Source organism: Ranitomeya imitator, chromosome 1 (assembly GCF_032444005.1).
Source record: "Ranitomeya imitator isolate aRanImi1 chromosome 1, aRanImi1.pri, whole genome shotgun sequence".
Classification (NCBI taxonomy): Eukaryota; Metazoa; Chordata; class Amphibia; order Anura; family Dendrobatidae; genus Ranitomeya; species Ranitomeya imitator.
In genome coordinates, this window is record NC_091282.1 from 1,102,565,689 (window position 1) to 1,102,588,591 (window position 22,903).

The 22,903-nt window shown below is 45.1% G+C and overlaps 1 protein-coding gene across 2 annotated transcripts in view; it reads left to right on the forward strand.

Annotated features, from left to right (window-relative positions):
- STOX2 (storkhead box 2) overlaps positions 1-22,903 on the forward strand; it is a 396,899-nt gene that overhangs the window by 225,606 nt on the left and 148,390 nt on the right. Inside the window, exon 1 of one of the 2 annotated variants that reach the window (XM_069744292.1) lies at positions 7,948-8,978. The exons of the other annotated variant lie outside the window; for it this stretch is intronic. Within the exon in view, the coding sequence (XP_069600393.1) occupies positions 8,813-8,978 (166 nt within the window). The 5' untranslated portion in view covers positions 7,948-8,812. Of the gene's footprint in view, positions 1-7,947; positions 8,979-22,903 lie in introns of those variants that run through there. 2 annotated transcript variants of the gene reach the window in all.

The window sequence follows — 22,903 nt, forward strand, 5'->3', positions numbered from 1 at the left end:
GTATGGTGAAATTAAGAATAATAAAATACTTTTTTTCTGGCTGTGTCTTTATTTTTTATTTACACTTTCACTACAATAAGATTAGTAATGGGTAGGCGTCTTATTGATGCCTCTCCATTATTAACCGGGCTTAATGTCACCTTATACTAGCAAGGTGACATTAACCCCTTATTACCCCATATCCCACCGCTACAGAGGAGTGGGAAGAGAGGGGCTAAGTGCCAGAATTGGTGCATCTTACAGATGTGCCATTTCTGGGGCGGTATCCATGGCCCCTCTCTGGGCTATGAATATCAGCCCGCAGCAGTCTGCGTAGCCTTTCTGGCTATAAAATATAGGGGGACCCCACGTCATTTTTTGGGGAGGTCCCCCTATTTTTATAGCCAGTAAAGGCTATGCAGACAGCTGGGGGCTGAAATTCATAGCCTGGGAAGCTCCATGGGTAGTAACCTCTTCAAAGGCTACAAACATCAGTCCCCCAGGCGCTGGCTTTCCCTCTCAGGCGCAGAAAATTGCACGGGAGCCTACGCCATTTTTTTCAAAATTTTTTTTTAAATTAAACATATTGCATTTAAGGCTGGCGTCAATACCCGGCACTGCCGTGGGCACTCGGGATCGGAGCATTCAGCTGCATAGAAATACATGCAGCCGCACGCTCCGCTCCGGAGTGCGGGCAGCAGTGCCGGGTATTGAAGCGAGAGACTTGTGTGAGTTTCTCGCATGTGTGACCCCGGCCTAACGCAGATTTCATGTGTTTGTCTTTATTTAAGGCCGTGATCACACATGCGAGAAACTCAGACGAGTCTCACATCTTAATACCCAACACTGGCGCCGGCACTCGGGAGTGGAGTGTGCAGCTGGATAGAAATACATGCACCTGCACGCTCCACTCCCTAGTGCGGGCAGCAGTGATGGGTATTAAGATGCGAGACTCGTCCGAGTTTCTCGCTTGTGTGATCCATCTATCGTATCTATCTATCATATCCATCTATTTATCATATCTATCAATCATCTGTTTATCTATTATCTTTCTATCGTATCTATCTATCTATCTATTATCTATCGATATATCTATCTATCGATATATCTATAGATAGATATATTTATAGATAGATATATCGATAGATAGATACGATAGATGGATACAATAGATTGATAGATATGATAGATACAATAGATAGATACGATAGATAGATAGATAGATAGATAGATAGATAGATAGATAGATAGATGGATACGATATATATCTATTGTATCTATCTATCTATCGAATCTATCTATTATCTATTTATGTTTAATCTGGTTTTTATTGAAAAGAACTTCAAAACAAACAAGGAACAAAGGATTCAACAACATAAAAAGTATTGAGTACAAAAAGAAATCTCATATACAACTGTATATCAAGACCTGTAACCAACAAGTCCCGAAATAGTATAGCTTTCAGGTCAAAATCATTTTCAATCAAGTCCAACAAGATCTGAAAAGAAAAGAAAAAATCCATGGCGGATGTAGGTATCCCCTATCCAGGGAGACTGTATGACCTTTGGTGATACATATGAGGTATCCTCTGAAAGAGAGCGACCCAAACAAGAGGAGCTAGGTCACTCCAAGTAATAATGGTATAAACACGAACGGAAGGAATGAGACTAAGAAGAGGAATATGGGGGAGGAGAGAGGGTGAAAAAAAGGGGGGAAGGGGAGGAACCATGGAGTCTGATATAGAAGGGGGCAACTTGCACCCCTATAATGACATCCGTCTAACCCGTATTGTTCAATCTATCTTCCTTATGGCTTAGAAAAGAGGGATTGAAAGTCCTGAGAGTCCATATACAAAATCCAAGGACTCCAGACCTGCAGATATTTATCCATTGAACCGTTAACCTCAGCGGACAATTCCACCATACTTTGAAGGCTGGTCATCTCCTTGACCCATTCAGACACATTAGGAGATTGGGAGGATTTCCAATGTCTCGAGATCAATGTGCGCACAGCAGTTAAGCAGAATCTTAGGATCTATTATCTATTTATCTATCTATTATCTATCTATTGATATATCTACAGATAGATATATTTATAGATAGATATATCGGTAGATAATAGATAGATATATCGAAACCGTAGATAAATACGATAGATAGATCCATAGATAGATATGATAGACAGATATGATAGATAGACACGATACATATCTATCGTATCTATCTATCTATTGTATTCATCTAACGTATCTATCTATCTATCTATATATCTAGCTGTGTGTGTATACTCTTCAATGGAGTATGTAAATGAAGAGGTTGGACAAGAAATGACATCACAATTCTTTTTTTGTATATCGTTATTGACTTTACAAAAACACACACAAATCCACATGAAAAAAACGCATGAAAAACGCGTCAAAAACGCAGGTGACCTGCCAGTGACCTCAGGTGCAGATTTTCCCTGCGTCGAATCCTGATGCAATCCTGAACGTGGAAACATACCCTTAAAGGGTTGATTGTAACTTTTAGGATCGCTACTTCCAACAGGTGGCGCTATAGAGTTTAAGTCCTTTTTTTCTCTGAAGAGGTAATTTGCGTACCTCATAAAGTGACGCTGGTCAGATTTAAAAAATGAGGCCAGGTCATTAGCCTACAAAGTGAGACGGTACTTAAGGGGTTGATGTAGCAGGCTATTTATGTTGCAGATACCCCATTAATTGCTGGTCTTTTCTTGGGTTTGCCCAGTTAAAAAAAAAAAAAATAGCAAGGTTTTCATTTTGGATGACACATTTAAAAAGTACATACTGTAAATCCGGTGGAGAAGAGTGCTTCATCAGGATCACTGTGATAACCAAGAACTACCACAATGCTGTATGGTGGGAATATAGGGAACTTCTCACATTTCTATGTAAATCTCCCAAGGTTAAATTAAGTTCTTACTAATAATTATTCATAGTTGACGCTTCGAGTACATAACTCCTATGTTTTCGTTCAAGTTCTCACATGAGATACAAGCCTAAGGGGTAATGAAATTCCATAGGTTCTTGACAGATATGGTACTGTATATACTGGAACGTCATATGCTATCCTATGTATGTATGCAGAACTTTCTCTCCTAATTCCCCATTTTTGTACCTACACACCATTCCTTTTTTGATTTTTATTTAAATTGAAACATAGCCATGAGGCTTCGGAGGACCAGTTGACAGATTATATTCATTATTATTATTTATTTATATAGCACCATTAATTACATGGTGCTGTACATGAGAAGGGGTTACATACAGATTTATAGATATCACTTACAGTGAACAAATTTACAATGACAGACTGGTACAAAGGGGAGAGGACCCCCCCCCAAAAAAAAAAAAAAAAAATGTAAAAACTATATCAATCAAATGTAAGAAAAAAATGGAGACTTGCACTTAAGGACAACTTGCACATCACAATATAGTAAGCAGAGGTGTTTGTTGGCTACAGTAGATCTGACACATGTAAATACCAAAGGGCTTATACATAATGCTGAATGTGCCAGTTACCTGGGATGACCTGTGCAAGCTAAGGTATTAGGTACTTAGTGGAGAGAATATGGCATAAAAGAGAATGGGAGAGATGTGCTAGATTAGTATTTGGGTTTAGCAAGCTAAACCGTATATAGTAGATTTGGCGTTAGTGAAATTATGTAAGAAATTCCAATGTACAGCTGCAGCACAGGAGAAGCCAGAGTTACTAGTGGATTTTTGTTTATGAGGAATTACAGTCATTAGCAGAATAGTGGCCATGGTAGCAGAGATGAGAGGTAGGCTGTAGGAGGCATGGGATTTGTGAGTAGCTTTATGGGAAATCTTACGTTATAAGATTAAATGGAGATGTAGTGTAAGTGGCTGCATTGACTGAAAGAGTAACGCAAAGTTGGTAAACCATTTTTGGCCACATCAAGTAACATAGTCACCTACGCTATTCTATATTGAGGAATTCAGTAAAACATGTACATCTTCCTGTATTATAATTTTCAGGGTTTTTTTTTACCTGGGGTGTCTAGAGAGCAGTGCTTTCCAAACCCAATGCTCAAGGCCCCCTACAGATTGTATTCAAGGTTAGTATTGAACAGGTAATAGAATTATTATGAAGGCATTGGAAATTGTCATAGGGTCTCTCGTCTGTGCAATACTAAGGAGATCCTAACATGATCTGCTGAGGGGCCATGCGGACTGGAGACTGGAAAACGCTGCCGTAGGGGTATGCCTGGATGCCTCAGAAACTCCAAGTATGCACAATAATAACAAGTATTACATTAAATTGAGTTTTTAACCTTGGCTTCTTATTGTTCAGTATATCGCACAAACTAATTGTGAGCATGACTTCTACAAGCAAGCAAATTCCAATGCAAGATGCCTGAATGAGTCAATGTACTTAAAAAAGCAGTCTCATCAAAATGTATATCCTCCTAATATATTGCAGTTATCCTATTATATAGCACTGTGGACTTACAATTGCTCATTTTCCTCTCTGCCCAGTTAATTATTCTCTTTTCTATTAGTTCTATGATCACGATTAAAACATACTAGCTCTAGTCTAACCTCTATGTAGAAACTGGAAGTCTTTTCACTGCAGGAGTCATCACTGCAAAAGTCCCTGGCAGGTGGGAAAAGAGCAGCAGCTGGGTCAGGAGTTGCAGAGGGGAATGACTCCTGCAAGGAAAAGAGACTTCCCGCTTCTACATAGAGCTTAGAAGGTGTCAGCTAGTCTGTTTTTAATAACGTGATCTCATAAACCTAATGGAAAAAGAGAAGAATTAGCGGAGTAGAAGGGCAAAATTAGCAATTGTAAGTACAAAGTGATATATAATATGATGACTGCAAAATATTGAGAGGATAAAAACTTTGATGGGAAGAGTGCTTCTTTAAAGGAAGTGTGTCAGCTCAGAATGGCTGTTCAAGCAAAGTACAGGTGCTCTCTGCATCATGGCGTGGCCATATATTTAAATGCACCTTGTCACCTGCTTGTTTTCCATCTATCTCCAACCCCTCATTGACAGCTCTGGCTTTATATAGCCAGAGAAGAGAGGAGATGGATGGAAAACAAATAGGTGGGAAAGTGCTGAGACACCAGAGAACATGATTCGGGTCGGTTTTTACCGTCCCCAGTCTGATGATCGCCGTTCTTCACAGAATAACTGCGTTTGCCAAAAAAAAGTCAGATCTCCCATTCATTTCTCTCTCCTCTGATATAATCTAGCACACGGGTCCCCAACTCCAGTCCTCAAGGCCCTTCAACAGGTCATGTTTTCAGGTCGCCAACTCCAGTCCTCAAGGCCCACCAACAGGTCATGTTTTCAGGATTTCCTTAGTCTTGCCCAGGTGATAATTGCATCACCTGTACAATACAAAGGAAATCCTGAAAACATGATCTGTTGGTGGGCCTTGAGGACTGGAGTTGGGGAACACTGATCTAGCATACCAGAGGAGAGAGAAATGGTGTCCCTCGAGCCTTCCCCCCTTGTACCTCCGATATCCCTGGACCCTCCGGCTCTGTCACCCAGCCCTCGGCGTCTTCTTCCTGGAAGAAAATGGTGGGCACATGCGCACTGCGCCCGCCGAGATCTGACAGCTGGCACCCGGCAACAATAGATTTGTCCTATTGGATCATTTTGATCACTGTGATGGCCCTATCACAGTGATCAAAATTAAAAAAAATTGTAAATCAATCCTACCTCTATCACCCCATTAGTTAGGTAAAAGTAATAAAATAGAAAAAGATGTATTTTGTCCATTCTTTGCAGTTAGGATTATGGTTGGGGTTAGGGTTGGGACTAGGGTTGGGGTTAGAGCTAGGGTTGTAGTTAGAGGTAGGGTTAGGGTTGGGGCTAGGGTTATGTTGGGGTTAGGGTTGTGGCGTTGGGGTTAGTGTTGTGTTGGGGTTACGGTTGGGGTGTTGGAGTTAGGGTGGTCTTGGCATTGAGGTTAGGGTTGTGGTTAGGGCTGAGATTAGGGTTAGGGTTGGGATTAGGGTCAAGGATAGGGCTGTGTTAGGATTGGAGTTAGAATTGGGGGGTTTCCACGTTTTAGGTACATCAGAGGTCTCCAAACACAACATGGCGCCCACCATTGATTTCAGCCAATTTTGCGTTCAAAAAATCAAGCGGTTCTCCCTCCCTTCTGAGCTCTGCCATGCGCCCAAACCGTGGCTTTCCCCCACATACGGGGTATCGGCGTACTCTGGTGAAATTGCACAACAAATTTTGTGGTCCATTTTCTCCTGATAGCGTTGTGAAAATAAAAAAGTTTGGGTCTAGAGTAATTTGTTTGTAAAAAAAAAAAAAAAAGTAAAATGTTTATTTTGCCCAATGGTATAAAATTCTGTGACACACCCGTGGTGTCAATATGATCCCTGGATGAATTGAGAGGTGTAGCTTGTAACGTCGGGTCACTTATGGGGATTCTGCTGTTATGGCACCTCAGGGGCTCTCCCAGTGGGTCATTGGTACCTCAGTGGCTCTCCCAGTGGGTCATTGTACCTGAGGGGCTCTCCCAGTGGGTCATTGGTACCTCAGTGGCTCTCCCAGTGGGTCATTGTACCTGAGGGGCTCTCCCAGTGGGTTATGGTACCTCAGGGGCTCTCCCAGTGGGTCATGGTAACTCAGGGGCTCTCCCAGTGGGTCATGGTACATCAGGGGCTCTCCCAGTAGGTCATGGTACTTCAGGGGCTCTCCTAGTGGGTCATTGTACTTGAGGATCTCTCCCAATGAGCAATTGGTACCTCAGGGGCTCTCCCAGTAGGTCATGGTACCTCAGGGGCTCTCCCAGTGGGTCATTGGTACCTCAGGGGCTCTCCCAGTAGGTCATGGTACCTCAGGGGCTCTCCCAGTGGGTCATTGGTACCTCAGGGGCTCTCCCAGTAGGTCATGGTACCTCAGGGGCTCTCCCAGTGGGTCATTGGTACCTCAGGGGCTCTCCCAGTGGGTCATGGTACCTCAGGGGCTCTCCCAGTGGGTCATGGTACCTCAGGGGCTCTCCCAGTGGGTCATGGTACCTGAGGGGCTCTCCCAGTGGGTCATGGTACCTCAGGGGCTCTCCCAGTAGGTCATGGTACCTCAGGGGCTCTCCCAGTGGGTCATGGTACCTCAGGGGCTCTCCCAGTGGGTCATGGTACCTGAGGGGCTCTCCCAGTGGGTCATGGTACCTCAGGGGCTCTCCCAGTAGGTCATGGTACCTCAGGGGCTCTCCCAGTGGGCCATTGGTACCTCAGGGGCTCTCCCAGTAGGTCATGGTACCTCAGGGGCTCTCCCAGTGGGTCATGGTACCTGAGGGGCTCTCCCAGTGGGTCATGGTACCTCAGGGGCTCTCCCAGTGGGTCATGGTACCTCAGGGGCTCTCCCAGTGGGTCATGGTACCTCAGGGGCTCTCCCAGTGGGTCATGACACCTGCAAATCATAATAGTAAAATCTGCATTATAGTATAAGATAGATAACTGGCAAAAGTACAGTTCTGTAGCTTTCATAGAATAATGTTGTGTAACGCATGCATACTAGTTCCTCTAAGGAAACTATTTCTGTGCCCCCTTGGGTAATTGGTATATTGGTGATTATGTGAAGTTGGCAAGGTTATCTGTGAAGCGGTGTGAAGGTGACCAATATCTGTCAGTCATTACAGCTGCTCAGTACGATGTGGATGGAGCCGTCAGCCCGGTGTTCCCCGGGGTAGTTTGGTGAGGAACATGAAGCAGATGTGAGAGTGCGGATTCTACAGCACACTTTATTACGTGTGTACAGTGCCACAGAGGAATGTGCCGCTGGCACGGGAGCCATTCCTCCGCTGCACATCGTATCACTAGCCTGGCCGCTTTTATTTATTTATTTCCCCTTCTCCTCCTCGGGAGGGTCGGACTATCCTAAAAATACCCCGCTTTGTATGTAAATAGAGGAGAGCTGGGACTGCGGCCAAGGCTTGGGAGCGCCTCGGGGTGTTTTACATTTATCACAATGCGATGCCTGACAGGATCAGTGTGCCCGACTTAACCCTGTAGTGGAGGGCATTGGTCTTTGGGGGGCATGGAGCCGGTGACACCCTACAGGCGACATCCCCTCCAATGTGACGGTGGGTTGTGGGACTCTGACCAGGTGAAGGGTTAATAGCAGGAGACTGGGCAGGCGCTCCTCACTGCATTCACCGGAGGACGGAGCCGGGAACACCTCGGATCGTAGGAGCCGGTGAGGGCCAGAAATGATGGAGTGCGAGCGGTGGCGGGAAAAGGCGGCGGCCCCGGGAGCCCTCCCTGACATCACTGTGAGCATTGCTCCGGGCTCTGTGTGGAGGATGAATAGTGCCCCCTGATTACTGCAATGCCGGCTACATTGCCTCATTGATTCGCTTCACGGAGCCTGATAGGTGAAGAGAGGAGGGAGAAGCCTCCGCTCTCGTCGTCATCGCCTCCTCATTTTAATGCCACAGCCATTGGGATATTGACGTTGTGTTCCTTGGGTGCCAGCGGGGTTCCGGTTGGAGCCACATTCTGTGGGTGTTCTTCCTCTCCCGGTGCTCGCCGTTGGCCAGGCAGCAGCCCTATGCTGGATCCAGCCATTGTTCGGGGTCTCCGCGCCCCCCTCCCCCGGCCGCGCAGCCCCACATCGTGCCTTTCCTCCACATGAATCTGGAAGCTATAAGCTGGATTGATTGCAAATGAAGTGTAATGCATTGTGGGACGTGTGTAACATTGGATCATTCGCGAGTGGAGAGAACGGCCGGCCCCGAGCAGCGGGAGAATGTGCGCAGCCCCGGCGCCAGCTGTGCGCCTGATGCGCTGACGAGAGCCCGGAGCCGCGGCGAGGCCTCACGATGAAGAAGACGCGGAGCACGACGTTACGCCGGGCCTGGCCTAGCGCGGATTTCTCTGACCGGGCCTCAGACCGCATGAGGTCCCGGAGCGAGAAGGACTACCGCCTGCACAAACACTTCCCGCCGGCGTTCATCTCCCAGGCGTCCCGGGGCTACATGACATCAGGTCGGTCACAGCGCCTGCATTTCTCTTGTCTTTTTATATTCATGGCCGTCTGTCTGTCCGTGTCATCCGCCGGTGTGTACCGGGTCGCCATTGTGTCTGTGTGCAATGTATGGCTCCGTTATTTACATCCCGAGCAGAACTGTGGAGATTTGGCTGCTTGTCTCCAGCCACCATTTTGTACATCACTAACATTGAACGCTATTTGGCGGATAATGTAGCGGCACATCTGGGTGTCATGTCCGCACACAGCCCTGGCTGCACCCCACTATTGTGCCATGTACCGGGAGCTGCCAGTCACTATAGGGGACGCTGCCATTATCTAGGATAGTAGCTCGTATGCTGATACACCAGAACGGGCAGTTCTAGAAGCTATACGGCTTTTTTCTTTTCTTGTCTCATTTGCAAAAAAAAAAATGGTGCAGTAATTGGCCTAATTAAAAACAATAGCCGCGGACGTTATCCCCCTTTATGCAGCGGGAGGGTGATGTTGTTGTCTTGGTGTCGGTGGTGCTGCAGGATGCGCTGCTTAAATACTGGGAACAGGCATGGAAGCAATGACCAAAATCTATTTACAGACTGCTGCGTAATCTCAATGCAAAGCAGCTCTGGGCTGCAGAAGAGGATGGAGCTCCCCACAGCTAGCCACAGCCTCTCCAACCTGGGCATATTCCTCCCCACAGCTAGCCACAGCCTCTCCAACCTGGGCATATCCCTCCCCACAGCTAGCCACAGCCTCTCCAACCTGGGCATATTCCTCCCCACAGCTAGCCACGGCCTCTCCAACCTGGGCATATCCCTCCCCACAGCTAGCCACGGCCTCTCCAACCTGGGCATATCCCTCCCCACAGCTAGCCACAGCCTCTCCAACCTGGGCATATCCCTCCCCACAGCTAGCCACAGCCTCTCCAACCTGGGCATATTCCTCCCCACAGCTAGCCACAGCCTCTCCAACCTGGGCATATCCCTCCCCACAGCTAGCCACAGCCTCTCCAACCTGGGCATGTCCCTCCCCACAGCTAGCCACAGCCTCTCCAACCTGGGCATATCCCTCCCCACAGCTAGCCACAGCCTCTCCAACCTGGGCATATCCCTCCCCACAGCTAGCCACAGCCTCTCCAACCTGGGCATATTCCTCCCCACAGCTAGCCACAGCCTCTCCAACCTGGGCATATCCCTCCCCACAGCTAGCCACAGCCTCTCCAACCTGGGCATGTCCCTCCCCACAGCTAGCCACAGCCTCTCCAACCTGGGCATATCCCTCCCCACAGCTAGCCACAGCCTCTCCAACCTGGGCATATCCCTCCCCACAGCTAGCCACGGCCTCTCCAACCTGGGCATATCCCTCCCCACAGCTAGCCACGGCCTCTCCAACCTGGGCATGTCCCTCCCCACAGCTAGCCACGGCCTCTCCAACCTGGGCATGTCCCTCCCCACAGCTAGCCACGGCCTCTCCAACCTGGGCATATCCCTCCCCACAGCTAGCCACGGCCTCTCCAACCTGGGCATATCCCTCCCCACAGCTAGCCACGGCCTCTCCAACCTGGGCATATCCCTCCCCACAGCTAGCCACGGCCTCTCCAACCTGGGCATATCCCTCCCCACAGCTAGCCACAGCCTCTCCAACCTGGGCATGTCCCTCCCCACAGCTAGCCACGGCCTCTCCAACCTGGGCATATCCCTCCCCACAGCTAGCCACAGCCTCTCCAACCTGGGCATATCCCTCCCCACAGCTAGCCACAGCCTCTCCAACCTGGGCATATCCCTCCCCACAGCTAGCCACAGCCTCTCCAACCTGGGCATATCCCTCCCCACAGCTAGCCACGGCCTCTCCAACCTGGGCATATCCCTCCCCACAGCTAGCCACAGCCTCTCCAACCTGGGCATATCCCTCCCCACAGCTAGCCACAGCCTCTCCAACCTGGGCATATTCCTCCCCATAGCTAGCCACAGCCTCTCCAACCTGGGCATATCCCTCCCCACAGCTAGCCACAGCCTCTCCAACCTAGGCATATCCCTCCCCACAGCTAGCCACGGCCTCTCCAACCTGGGCATACCGCTCCCCACAGCTAGCCACGGCCTCTCCAACCTGGACATATCGCTCCCCACAGCTAGCCACAGCCTCTCCAACCTGGGCATATTCCTCCCCATAGCCTCTCCAACCTGGGCATATTCCTCCCCACAGCCTCTCCAACCTGGGCATATTCCTCCCCACAGCTATCCCACAGCCTCTCCAACCTGGGCATATTCCTCCGAAATCTATGGCACCAGGCCCGATACGTCTGTATGTGTTACATATGCCGTGTCCCCATAATGAAACCTAGGACGACAGATAGCCAAATTCAGATGTAGCCGGACGTTCTGGCGTCATAGATGTTGGCTATGTCATTCTCCATCATTATAAGAAGCCTACCATAGCAGCACAGGGGTTAGACTATCATCTGAGCCTACCTCTGCTCCTCACCTTCACATGTCACATTTATTGCTCGGAATGAATGTATCCCATCTGGTCATCCAGCAAAGGTTAGAGTAGATATCGATTGGGTATTGGTACATTTCCCTGGCCTGTGTCCATTTATACTTGGCCTTGATTGTCGCATGGTTATAAGGGTGACAATGCCCGTATTCCCCATGCCAGGCTCGTTCATTGTCTTATAAGGATATAAATAATGTGGGAAGGTAATAGGCCTGCAGTGCATCCTGCTGGAAGCCTATCCTCCTCCACTGACATCACACAAGCTACAACGATAATGTGTGATGTCCAGAGGATGTATCTATTGATCTGATAACCTCAGCGTATTACTGTAGTAATGGCAGAATAGCCGGCTTGGCCATAGGCATTGATTGCATTTGTAATACCACTAGATATTGGAACAGTTCAGGGTTTGTTTTTTACGATTTTTATTTCTAAAAGGAAGGATTCCGGCTTGCCTCACCCTCAAGGTTTCTGAGGCCTTTCTATTGTTTTTCTAGTGATCGGTATTACATACATTGAAATATGGCTGCCCGTGCATCAGTAGAAAGACACAACTTCATCTCTGTGTGACGTCGCTTTCTCTTGACCACTAGAGTGAGCCTGACTCAGCTATATTGAAAAATGGTGTTTAATTATTGTATTGGGGGGCTAATAAGTCATATATCGGGGCGCAATGGTTCTCCTACTTCATGGCTGTGCCTTGTCCACATAGTGTATTTATTTCTGATAGGAAATCCCCAGCATGTATCCTATTCGGTGGCCCTTGTATAAACAGTCTATCTGGTTACAGATCCTTTGGAATATATCTAATTGTTTGCTGGTACGTGTGTAATCGTTGTGTATTTGTGGAGTTTTGCTTTATCCTCTTGTGTAGATTTGTTGCGTTGTGATAACTCAAGTGTCTCTAGGAGATCCACTGACACTTTGGGCTATGTCTTCAGGTTGAAATGTGATAGTCTTGTGTCCTTTCAATGGACGGTCACATAGTTATCTGTAAAGAGAGAAGAGGAGGTGGCTGGAGTAGGAACATTACCAGTTGCTCTTTACATGAAGGGTTGACAACATTGGGTTATCTTTGGCTGACATCATCCTCCAGGCACTACTGGACAGAGACAATGTATTCTTGGAGCTTACATATCATCCTACCTTCATTGTAACCTGAAGGATCCTCATCAGGCTTGCCATATTTGTTTTATTCACCTCCCCAAATTGAAGTGTTTTTTTAGTACTGATATGATTATCACATAAGGTTGTACTTAGTGGCAGGGCACAATAACTTTCTCTCCACCTTGTGATGACGTGACAATTTAATTAAAAAATGTTTTTCCATTCAAGCTGCCAGTGTACATTTTTTTTAATATTGGCATATGTAGTAAATTCTTATTACACATTTCATGAATCATTGAGAGGAATCTGATTTGGGTCTACACCCTTGGGCCCTGTTGTGTCCTTGGCAAGGAACCTGTACACAGTTCACAAAGAGTGATGACCATGTCCTCAGGCGCTGGGACAATAGACACGCAGGGGCTAATCGACTTGTCTCCCTGGACATAAACTTCTTTGCATCTGTTCATAGTATAACAAAGAATGTTAAGATTGCAGATTTACAGAAACTGAGATTGTTATTATGCGTGAAAAGCAAATGTATTCTAATGGTCAGTCTTGCCATTGTACAATGGTGGATACTTAGCTGGAGGTACTAGTAAGTTCATTAGCAGCTCAGTTTGGAAAGAGGGTAAATTATCTGATGGGAAGCTCCTATCATGTCAGATTAAGGTATGTTTTAGCAAACTAGTATTTACGGTCCCAAACTTTGCCTTTGGAGTCATATCTACTATATAAAGCTGAATGTGTGTGTGTGTGTGTGTGTGTATGTCCGGGATTGGCATCTGCACCGTCGCAGCTACAGCCACAAAATTTTGCACAGTCACACGTCTGGACCCCGAGAGCGTCATAGGCTATATTGTGAGGCGAAATTTTAACCCCGCGCGTTCCAATTCACCAAACAATTTTGCCCCTATCTACATAATGGGGAAAAAAGTGAAAGGAAAAGTGTTGGAAGCGTCGCAGCTACAGAAACAAAATTTTGCACAGTCACACGTCTGGACCCTGAGAGCGTCATAGGCTACGTTGTGAGGTGAAATTTTAACCCCGCGCTTTCCAATTCACCAAACTATTTTTCCCCTATCTACATAATGGGGAAAAGTGTAGGAGGCAAATTGACAGCTGCCAGATGTGAACAAGGGGGACTTAAAGAATGAGAGCGATGGCACCAAAGAGTATATACCGTACAGTTGCTAAGGTGGGGCCCCGACATGAGATACTCACCACACATGGGGATATGAACACACACACAAAATGCGCCACACACTACCACGTGCTTGAACACATATACCACCCTCAGCACACATTTCACCACACATACACCAACCTCGCCACATAAAAGTCGAAACACAAAAGTCGCCGCTCAAAACTTCGCCACGCGCAAAACTCGCCACATGCAAAAACTAGGCTCACGCAAAACTCGCCACAAGTGCAAAACTCACCTCATGGAAAACTCGCCAAATTTGCAACACATGCAAAAGTTGCCTCACACAAAACTTGCACATACTCAAAATGCACCAGACATAAAACTCACCACGCGCAAAACTCGCCATGCCCAAAACTTGCTGCACACAACTTGCTACACTAACCTGTCATATGCAACTCAACACACAAAAAGTTGCTACACGCATGTTGCCACACAAAACTCAACACACACAACTTGACAAATGAAACTCGCCCTAAAACACACACAAGTCTGGTATTAGCCTTCAAAAATAAAAATCTGATTAATAAGCAGACAAACTACAAGAGCAACAAATGTACCATATAGGAAATACAGCAGCTGTCAGTCACATGACCTGTCTATTATGTGTATGTGTGAGCTAATATATACTGCCAGGGGGAGGGCTTCCTGTTGGCTGGGGATTTATCAGGCTGCCAATTTATCTTACAAATACTGAGGTAAAAATACTGAGCAAATAACGTGTTAACGAGGTCTAATACGAGATGACATACAGGTACATACTATATACAGGAGGAGATGACATACAGGTATATACTATATACAGGAGGAGATGACACACAGGTATATACTATATACAGGAGCAGATTACCTACAGGTATATACTATATACAGGGGAGATAACACACGTATATACTATATATATATATATAGAAGGAGATGACATACAGGTATATACTATATATAGGAGGAGATGACATACAGGTATATACTATATATAGGAGGAGATGACTTACAGGTATATACTATATATAGGAGGAGATGACTTACAGGTATATACTATATATAGGAGGAGATGACATAAAGGTATATACTATATACAGGGGAGATGACACACAGCAGGTATATACTATATACAGGGGAGATGACATACAGGTATATACTAAATACAGGAGATGACATACAGGTGTATACTATATATAAGGGAGATGACAAACGTACATGTATACTGAGATGAAAATGAAAGGTGTGAGGTGAAAATGGCCTGGATGTCTTCCTGGAGCAGAACAATATTGTATCATACAATTATTAGGTTCTGTAGAAGGACGTAGATCTGGGTATTTATTATGATGGAATATAGGCTGAACTGGATGGACAAATGTCTTTTTTCGGCCTTACTAACTATGTTACTATGTTACTATGTTAAAATGAAAAGGTGTGAGTGCAAAATGAGAGGAGTGAGGGAAAATAGTGTAGTGATCGGAAAATGATAGATGTGAGGTCGAAATGACAAGTGTTGGGGGGAATGAGAGGAGTGAGGGAGAAAATGAGAGATGTGAGGGGGAAAATTAAAGATGTGATTGGGAAAATGAGAGCACCACTAACCACAGATATTTACTATGCCCAGGCAACGCCGGGCTCTTCAGCTAGTTTGCCATATATGCCCAATTCATCAGGCAGGTCACGTATGAAGCTGTATATCCGTAGACACCGACAGCCCAAGGCCCTCAATATCACATGTCAACTGTTCTAACATGTTTGGAATAGTCCTAGTATAATAACATATGCTTCCAGTTGTCAGAAAAGGTCAAAGTTAAAGTAAATAGGTGGAATATATGTAGGAAAGTTTCTTTAGCACTCATATTTTACTTGCAGAAGTGTGTGTCACTTTCTCTTTCCTTTGCGGAGCAGTATATAGGAGTCAGCAGCGCTTGGTCTCCAGTGTTTATTTGCATGGCCTTGATAAACAGTGAGCACACCTGTTATGGAAACCTAGTCCCTCCTCTTTGTCATCACAGCTTTACACTGTGTGCAGAATTATTAGGCAAGTTGTATTTTAGGATTATTTTTATTATTGATCAACAACGATGTTCTCAATCAACCCAAAAGACTCATAAATATCAAAGCTTAATATTTTTGGAAGTTGGAGTGTTTTTTTTTTTTAGATTTGGCTATCTTAGGAGGATATCTGTTTGTGCAGGTAACTATTACTGTGCAGAATTATTAGGCAACTTAATAAAAACCAAATATATTCCCATCTCACTTGTTTATTTTCACCAGGTAAACCCAATATCATTGCACAAAATTTAGAAATAAACCTTTCTGACATGCAAAAACAACCCCCCCCCCCCCAAAAATTAGTGACCAAAATAGCCCCCTTTCTTTATGATGACACTCAGCAGCCTCCACCCATAGATTGTCAGCTGCTTGATCTGTTTACGATCAACATTGCGTGCAGCAGCCACCACAGCCTCCCAGACACTGTTCCGAGAGGTGGACTGTTTTCCCTCCCTGTAGATCTCACATTTTATGAGGGACCACATGGGGTTCAGATCAGGTGAACAAGGGGGCCATGTCATTATTTTTTCTTCTTTGAGACCTTTACTGGCCAGCCACACTGTGGAGTAGTTGGAGGCATGTGATGGAGCATTGTCCTGCATGAAAATCATGTTTTTCATGAACGATACAGACTTCTTCCTGTACCACTGCTTGAAGAAGTTGTCTTCCAGAAACTGGCAGTAGGTCAGTAGCTTCACTCCATCCTCAACCCAAAAAGGTCCCACAAGTTTATCTTTGATGATACCAGCCCGTACCAGTACCCCACCTCCACCTTGCTGGCGTCGGAGTGGAGCTTTCTGCCCTTTAGGGTATGTTTCCACGTTCAGGAAACGCTGCGTGTTTGACGCTGCATAGAGACGCAGCGTCAAACATGCAGCGTCCAGATGTTACAGCATAGTGGAGGAGATTTCATGAAATCCCGTCTCCACTATGCGCGGTAACACGCATCCAGCGGCCGTGCGATTCCGGACATGCGGCGCGTCTTTTTAGATCGCAGCATGTCCGTTTACCTTACGGCGACGCTGCAGTAGTGTGTATATGCAAAATTTGGCCGTTCTATCTACTAAATTAAAGGGTTAAATGGCGGAAAAAATTGGCGTGGGCTCCCGCACAATTTTCTCCGCCAGAGTAGTAAAGCCAGTGACTGAGGGCAGATATTAATAGCCTGGAGAGGGTCCACGGTTATTGCCCCCCCATCCCCTGGCTAAAAACATCTGCCCCCAGCCACCCCAGAAAAGGCACATCTGGAAGATGTGCCTATTCTGGCACTTGGCCACTCTCTTCCAATCCCGTGTAGCGGTGGGATATGGGGTAATGAAGGGTTAATGCCACCTTGCTATTGTAAGGTGACATTAAGCCAAATTAATAATGGAGAGGCGTCAATTATGACACCTATCCATTATTAATCCAATACTAGGAAAGGGTTAAAAAAAACCACAAACACATTATTAAAAATTATTTTAATGAAATAAAAACAAAGGTTGTTGTAATATTTTATTGAACGCCCATTCCAATCACTGAAGACCCTCGCAGTACGGATGCCATACGGATTACATACGGAGGATGCCATGCGCAAAAAACGCTGAAACACCCTGCCTACGGAGGAGCTACGGACCACTATTTTCGGGACTTTTCAGCGTATTATGGCCGTAATATACGGACCGTATTTTCATACGCTGTGTGTGACGCCGGCCTAATACTAATATTATCCATAGGATATATCAGATCTATGGAGGTCCGATAGACCCCCACTGATCAGGTGTTATACATTCTGTCACCTCCAGAGATGATGACTGTATAACAGCATCACTCTGTTCACTGTGCGATGGGAGTTCCCAAATAATGCAGATCAGCTCCTATTGATGTGAATGAAGCTGAGATGTAGTAACAGACTTTTTCCATCAGTTTATTGTGTGAAGCCTTACTTTGATCTTAATGAGCCTTTTTGACTACGGAAGGTGGCATAATAGAAGTTACCTACTTTGAGGACTTTTTGGTTTTGTATAATGTATGTGCTCTATGTAATGAGAACACCTTATTCCACAAAACTATGATCCCACCAAATATGTATGCATGTACTCTACTTACTGACTAGCGTTACATACGAGGTGATAATATTTGTGTAAGAAGTCTGGACAAATAATAAAGAACTTTGTTGTGATTTGTGGATGCAGAGGAAATCCAGAGGATGATCCTAATTCTACTTTCACACTAGCGTCGTACGACGCAATGCGTCGTGGTGACGTACCGACGCATGCTGTGAAAGCACAGCGCAGCGGATGCAGTTTTACAACGCATCCGCTGCCCCATTGTGCGCTCCGGGGAGGAGGGGGTGGAGTTCCGGCCGCGCATGCGCGGTCGGAAATGGTGGACACAACGCACCAATAAACGTTACATGCAACGTTTTTTGGTGCCGACGGTCCGCCACAACACGACGCAACCGTCACACGACGGTTGAGACGTGTGGCAATGCGTCACAATGCATTGCTAATACAAGCCTATGCAGAAAAAACACATCCTGCAAACAACTTTGCAGGATGCGTTTTTTCTGCAGAACGACGCATTGCGACGTGCGGCGTACGACGCTAGTGTGAAAGTAGCCTTACTTTGATAGTGACAGGATCTCTTTAAGGCACACCCTGATGTATGGATAGGTCTAGAACACGGATGTCGGTAGGTAGGTAGAGCAGCTGCTTTCTTAGACGACGACCTTTTAGCGGAGAGCTACAGATGTAGCCATTCTTAAAATGAGAACAATATCGCGGTACAGGAAAGTGTAACTCGGCACGGTGGCTCAGTGGTTAGCACATTAGCCTTGCAGTCCTGGGTTCCCACCAAGCACAACATCCGCAATGAGTTTGTATGTTCTCCCCCTGTTTGGGTGGGTTTCCTCCTTGATACTCTGGTTTCCTCCCACATTTCAAAGATTTACTGATGGGGAATGAAGATTGTGATCCCCCAATAGGGTCGGTGCCGATAGTGTCTGGAAAGCGCTGTGGAATTAATGGCACTATATAAGTGATTAAAATATTTGATATCTTTCTTAGTAGTTAGTTTAGGAAAGGCTACATGTGTGCATCAAGTTGAAATGAGTTTGGTTTATTGTTTGCGTATATACAGTATACCTTACATTGTTCAGAAAAAAATGACATGTGATGTAAAGGAAAGCCTAAAGCCACCTGATTCTATACTTTCTTGCTTGGACTAATTTTGTCTGGGTGGTGGTAGGGATTCTGGACTAATGGCTTTTACTGTGATGAAGATGAATGGTCTGTTCATAGCAATTTGTTGGTAGCCTTTACTGCCTGTAAGGCCCCTTTCACAGATCATTTTTTTTTCCATCAGTCACAATCCGTTGGCTCAACGGATCCGTCGCAGATTCTGAAAAACTGATGCGACGGATCCGTTTTTTGTACAGATCCGACTAGCGGATCTGGCTAATTGGATCAGAGCACGCTCAGTTAAAAAAACGGAATCCGTCACCATAGGCTTCCATTCTAACAAACGATGGATGGCGACGGATCCGTCGCTGTTCGTGTTTTCGACATACAAAAACGTTACTTTGTCCACTGTCTCCGGCTGCCGGACAAACAATTTTCAATGGATCCGGCTAATACAAGTCCATGAGAAAAAATATAGAATCCAGTGGCATTAGTCGCTGGATCTGTTTTTTTTTCAAAATTTGACAGATTGCGACGGAGGGCAAAAAACTGATGCGTGAAAGGGACCTAAGAGTGCACCAATTTACTTATATTATAACCATTATTTCTGGCTTTTATTTTTGTGAAACATGTAACCTGGCAAATATACCACACATTTAGTCTTTATTCTTCAAAAATAGCTGTACTGTTATCATTTGTTGTCAGTGCCGGTTATTGCCTTACGTTGATATAAATTGTCGAGTATATTGTTATAATATAAAGCTATAGTTGTGAAGCATTATATTGAAAAATACATTTCAACATTTTGAGTCCAAGCATTTTTATCTGGTTATAAAGATATGAGTAATAAAATAAGCAGTAGGTGAACTTCAGGATAGATATGCATTCCCGTAGTGAAAATGATAAAATATTAAAGTAGTAAACTTGATATTTACCGTACCTAGGCAGATAACTGAAAGACAACATCACAGACCTTTATTTATTTTCCAGGGACCCTTTTTTTTTTTTTTTTTTTTTTTTTTTTTTAGACCAGTCCAGTTTGTTTTGTATGTCTCCTCAGTGGATGTGTGAAATCGGAGTTTTAATTGGAAACACACTTGTTAATGCAAATAAAAGTTGTGTAATTGACCCTCAGACAAACCTTGTAATGGACGCATTGATGACTTTCAGCTTCTTTGTTATTTGATCACGGTTTATGGTTGACAGGTGTAGATTAAAAAAAAACTGAAATTTGAGAACTTTTCCTTAATGAAATGAGATTGCCTTAACATTGGTGCGATGGTTTAATATACGGTAATCGTGTAGGTTAGATTTTAGAAGTTTGGACAGAGCTTCAGCAGACTACATGGATGAAATAAAGAGTGCACGCAACATAGATGGGCATTATTGATCTGAGATGTTGGTCCAACATGCCACATGCAGAAGTTTTTTTTGGTAGGCTATCTGTCAAGCAACTTGGTGGTAATAGGGCTCCATCGTCATTTTTCAGATTGTTGCGTAGTCTAACGCTTTTCTTTCATTTAGGGTATATTCACACACTGCATAGCTGCTTCATTATGGAAAAATCTTCAGAGTAAAACAATGTCAGCTAAGCAGAGAAGATTTCAACACATTTCATTTACGTATCGCAGAAAAATTCTGCGTGAAATTCACACGTAGTGCAGGTTTTAAAATCCGTCAATTCTTTGGAATTTTTTGTGTATATCAAACCCATAACGAAAAATAGCAGAAAAGTCTGCTTGTAACAGTTCCGGATTTTGCTGCAGAAAGATTTGTAGCAAATCTGCTACATTTGAACATATATACGTGTAGACTCCTATGGATCATTGTAAGATGACCAATTTTAACATTTTGAACAATTGATTGTTTTTTTTAGCTGGTCAAACACTACATTCCCCATAGGACATATCAACAGTAAACTGCCCATATTCGTACCGAAAAGCTGCAGATTTTGTTGTGGATGCCATAGTGCTGCTATGTACTACACAATAAGTTTTGTGAAAATTTTGTTAAGGTACCTTCACACATAACGATATTGTTAACGATATCGTTGCTTTTTGTGACGTAGCAACGATATCGTTAATGAAATCGTTATGTGTGACAGCTACCAACGATCAGGCCCCTGCTGGGAGATCGTTGGTCGCTGAATAAAGTCCAGAACTTTATTTCGTCGCTGGACTCCCTGCTGACATCGCTGGATCGGCGTGTGTGACACCGATCCAGCGATGTCTTCACTGGTAACCAGGGTAAACATCGGGTAACTAAGCGCAGGGCCGCGCTTAGTAACCCGATGTTTACCCTGGTTACCATCCTAAAAGTAAAAAAAACAAACACTACATACTTACCTACAGCCGTCTGTCCTCCAGCGCTGTGCTCTGCACTCCTCCTGTACTGGCTGTGAGCGTCGGTCAGCCGGAAAGCAGAGCGGTGACGTCACCGCTCTGCTTTCCGGCCGCTGTGCTCACAGACAGTACAGGAGGAATGCAGAGGACAGACAGCGTTAGGTAAGTATGTACTGTTTGTTTTTTTTACTTTTAGGATGGTAACCAGGGTAAACATCGGGTTACTAAGCGCGGCCCTGCGCTTAGTTACCCGATGTTTACCCTGGTTACCGACATCGTTGGTCGCTGGAGAGCGGTCTGTGTGACAGCTCTCCAGCGACCAAACAGCGACGCTGCAGCGATCCGGATCGGTATCGCTGCAGCGTCGCTTAATGTGAAGGTACCTTAAGGGTGTCTTTGAAATGGATTTTCCAATGTGCAAATTCTCTGCCTACTGTTGGCTCGTTTTCATGACTTGAACGATTGTGGTGGCAATAACAGGTATCTTGGGAAAAGTTAGCCTGCTGTGTTGGATTTTTTTTCCTTCATCATCTGGTGCAGTTATTGGCAATACTTGGAAAGGTGTTAATGGTAAATGTCACATGTGCACCACAGAGTCCAGGGAAGACCACAGGTCATGGCAGAGATTGCTCAATGATTTCTCTTATTGCATTGTTGACAGAGGGAACAATTTTCATTGATCAATCATGAACAAGTGAGAGAACATCTGTCAGAAATCACTAGTGTACGGCTTACCTGCTCTATATTGCAGTCTTTGCCTCACACAACAAAAATTCGAAGAAAATAAGGTAATCTAGTCAATAAAGAAGACTTTCCAGGCTTGGAGTAACTTGCATGCAGTGGCATAGCTTGGGTTTCCGATGCCTGGGACAGGGCAAGTATTTTGTGCCCCCTAACTTGTGAAACGTTTGAACTCCCTGAATCTATTCCCCTCATCCAGTATTCCTCTCATCCAGCACATGTAATTAAAAAAAAAAATACTTATGTTATTATAGTTTGCTCTCTATCCTAAAATGTTTTCTGGGGCTTTTCATTACATTAGTGTGTTACATTTGTTACATTAAAAAAAGTATTACAATAACCCTCTTTCTATCCCAAACCCCAAGTCTAACCCTTGCTATAAAACTAGCCCGAACCCTAGTTGGGGTTAGATAAATTGATTCAATACCGTGTTCATTGATTAGCAGCTCATCTTCTGTCGTCTCAGTCATTGCTTATGCAGAGTGCAGCAGTTCAAGATGAGTTTGCCATTGGCTGCAGCGACCAAGATGACAGGGCTCACGTCATTATGCTGAGCTTTGTCATTTCAGTCTCTGCATAAGCAGAGCGCAGCAGCCAATGACAATCGCCTCTCCACTGTTGCACTCTGCATAAACAGCGAATGTCAGACACTGACAGTGCTGCTCCAGGAAGAAATTTGTACTTGCTGAACATTTGACGGTGGGGGAAGTGTGAAGGGGTTGGGGTGTGCAGAATTTTGCCCCCCCCTCTAGCGACTGGTGCCTAGGGTTCCCACACGATACACCATTGCTTGCTTATGATATATTGTAGTCTATTACTGCCTATATGACCATGAAAAAAAATATTTAAAGGGGCCTACTTGT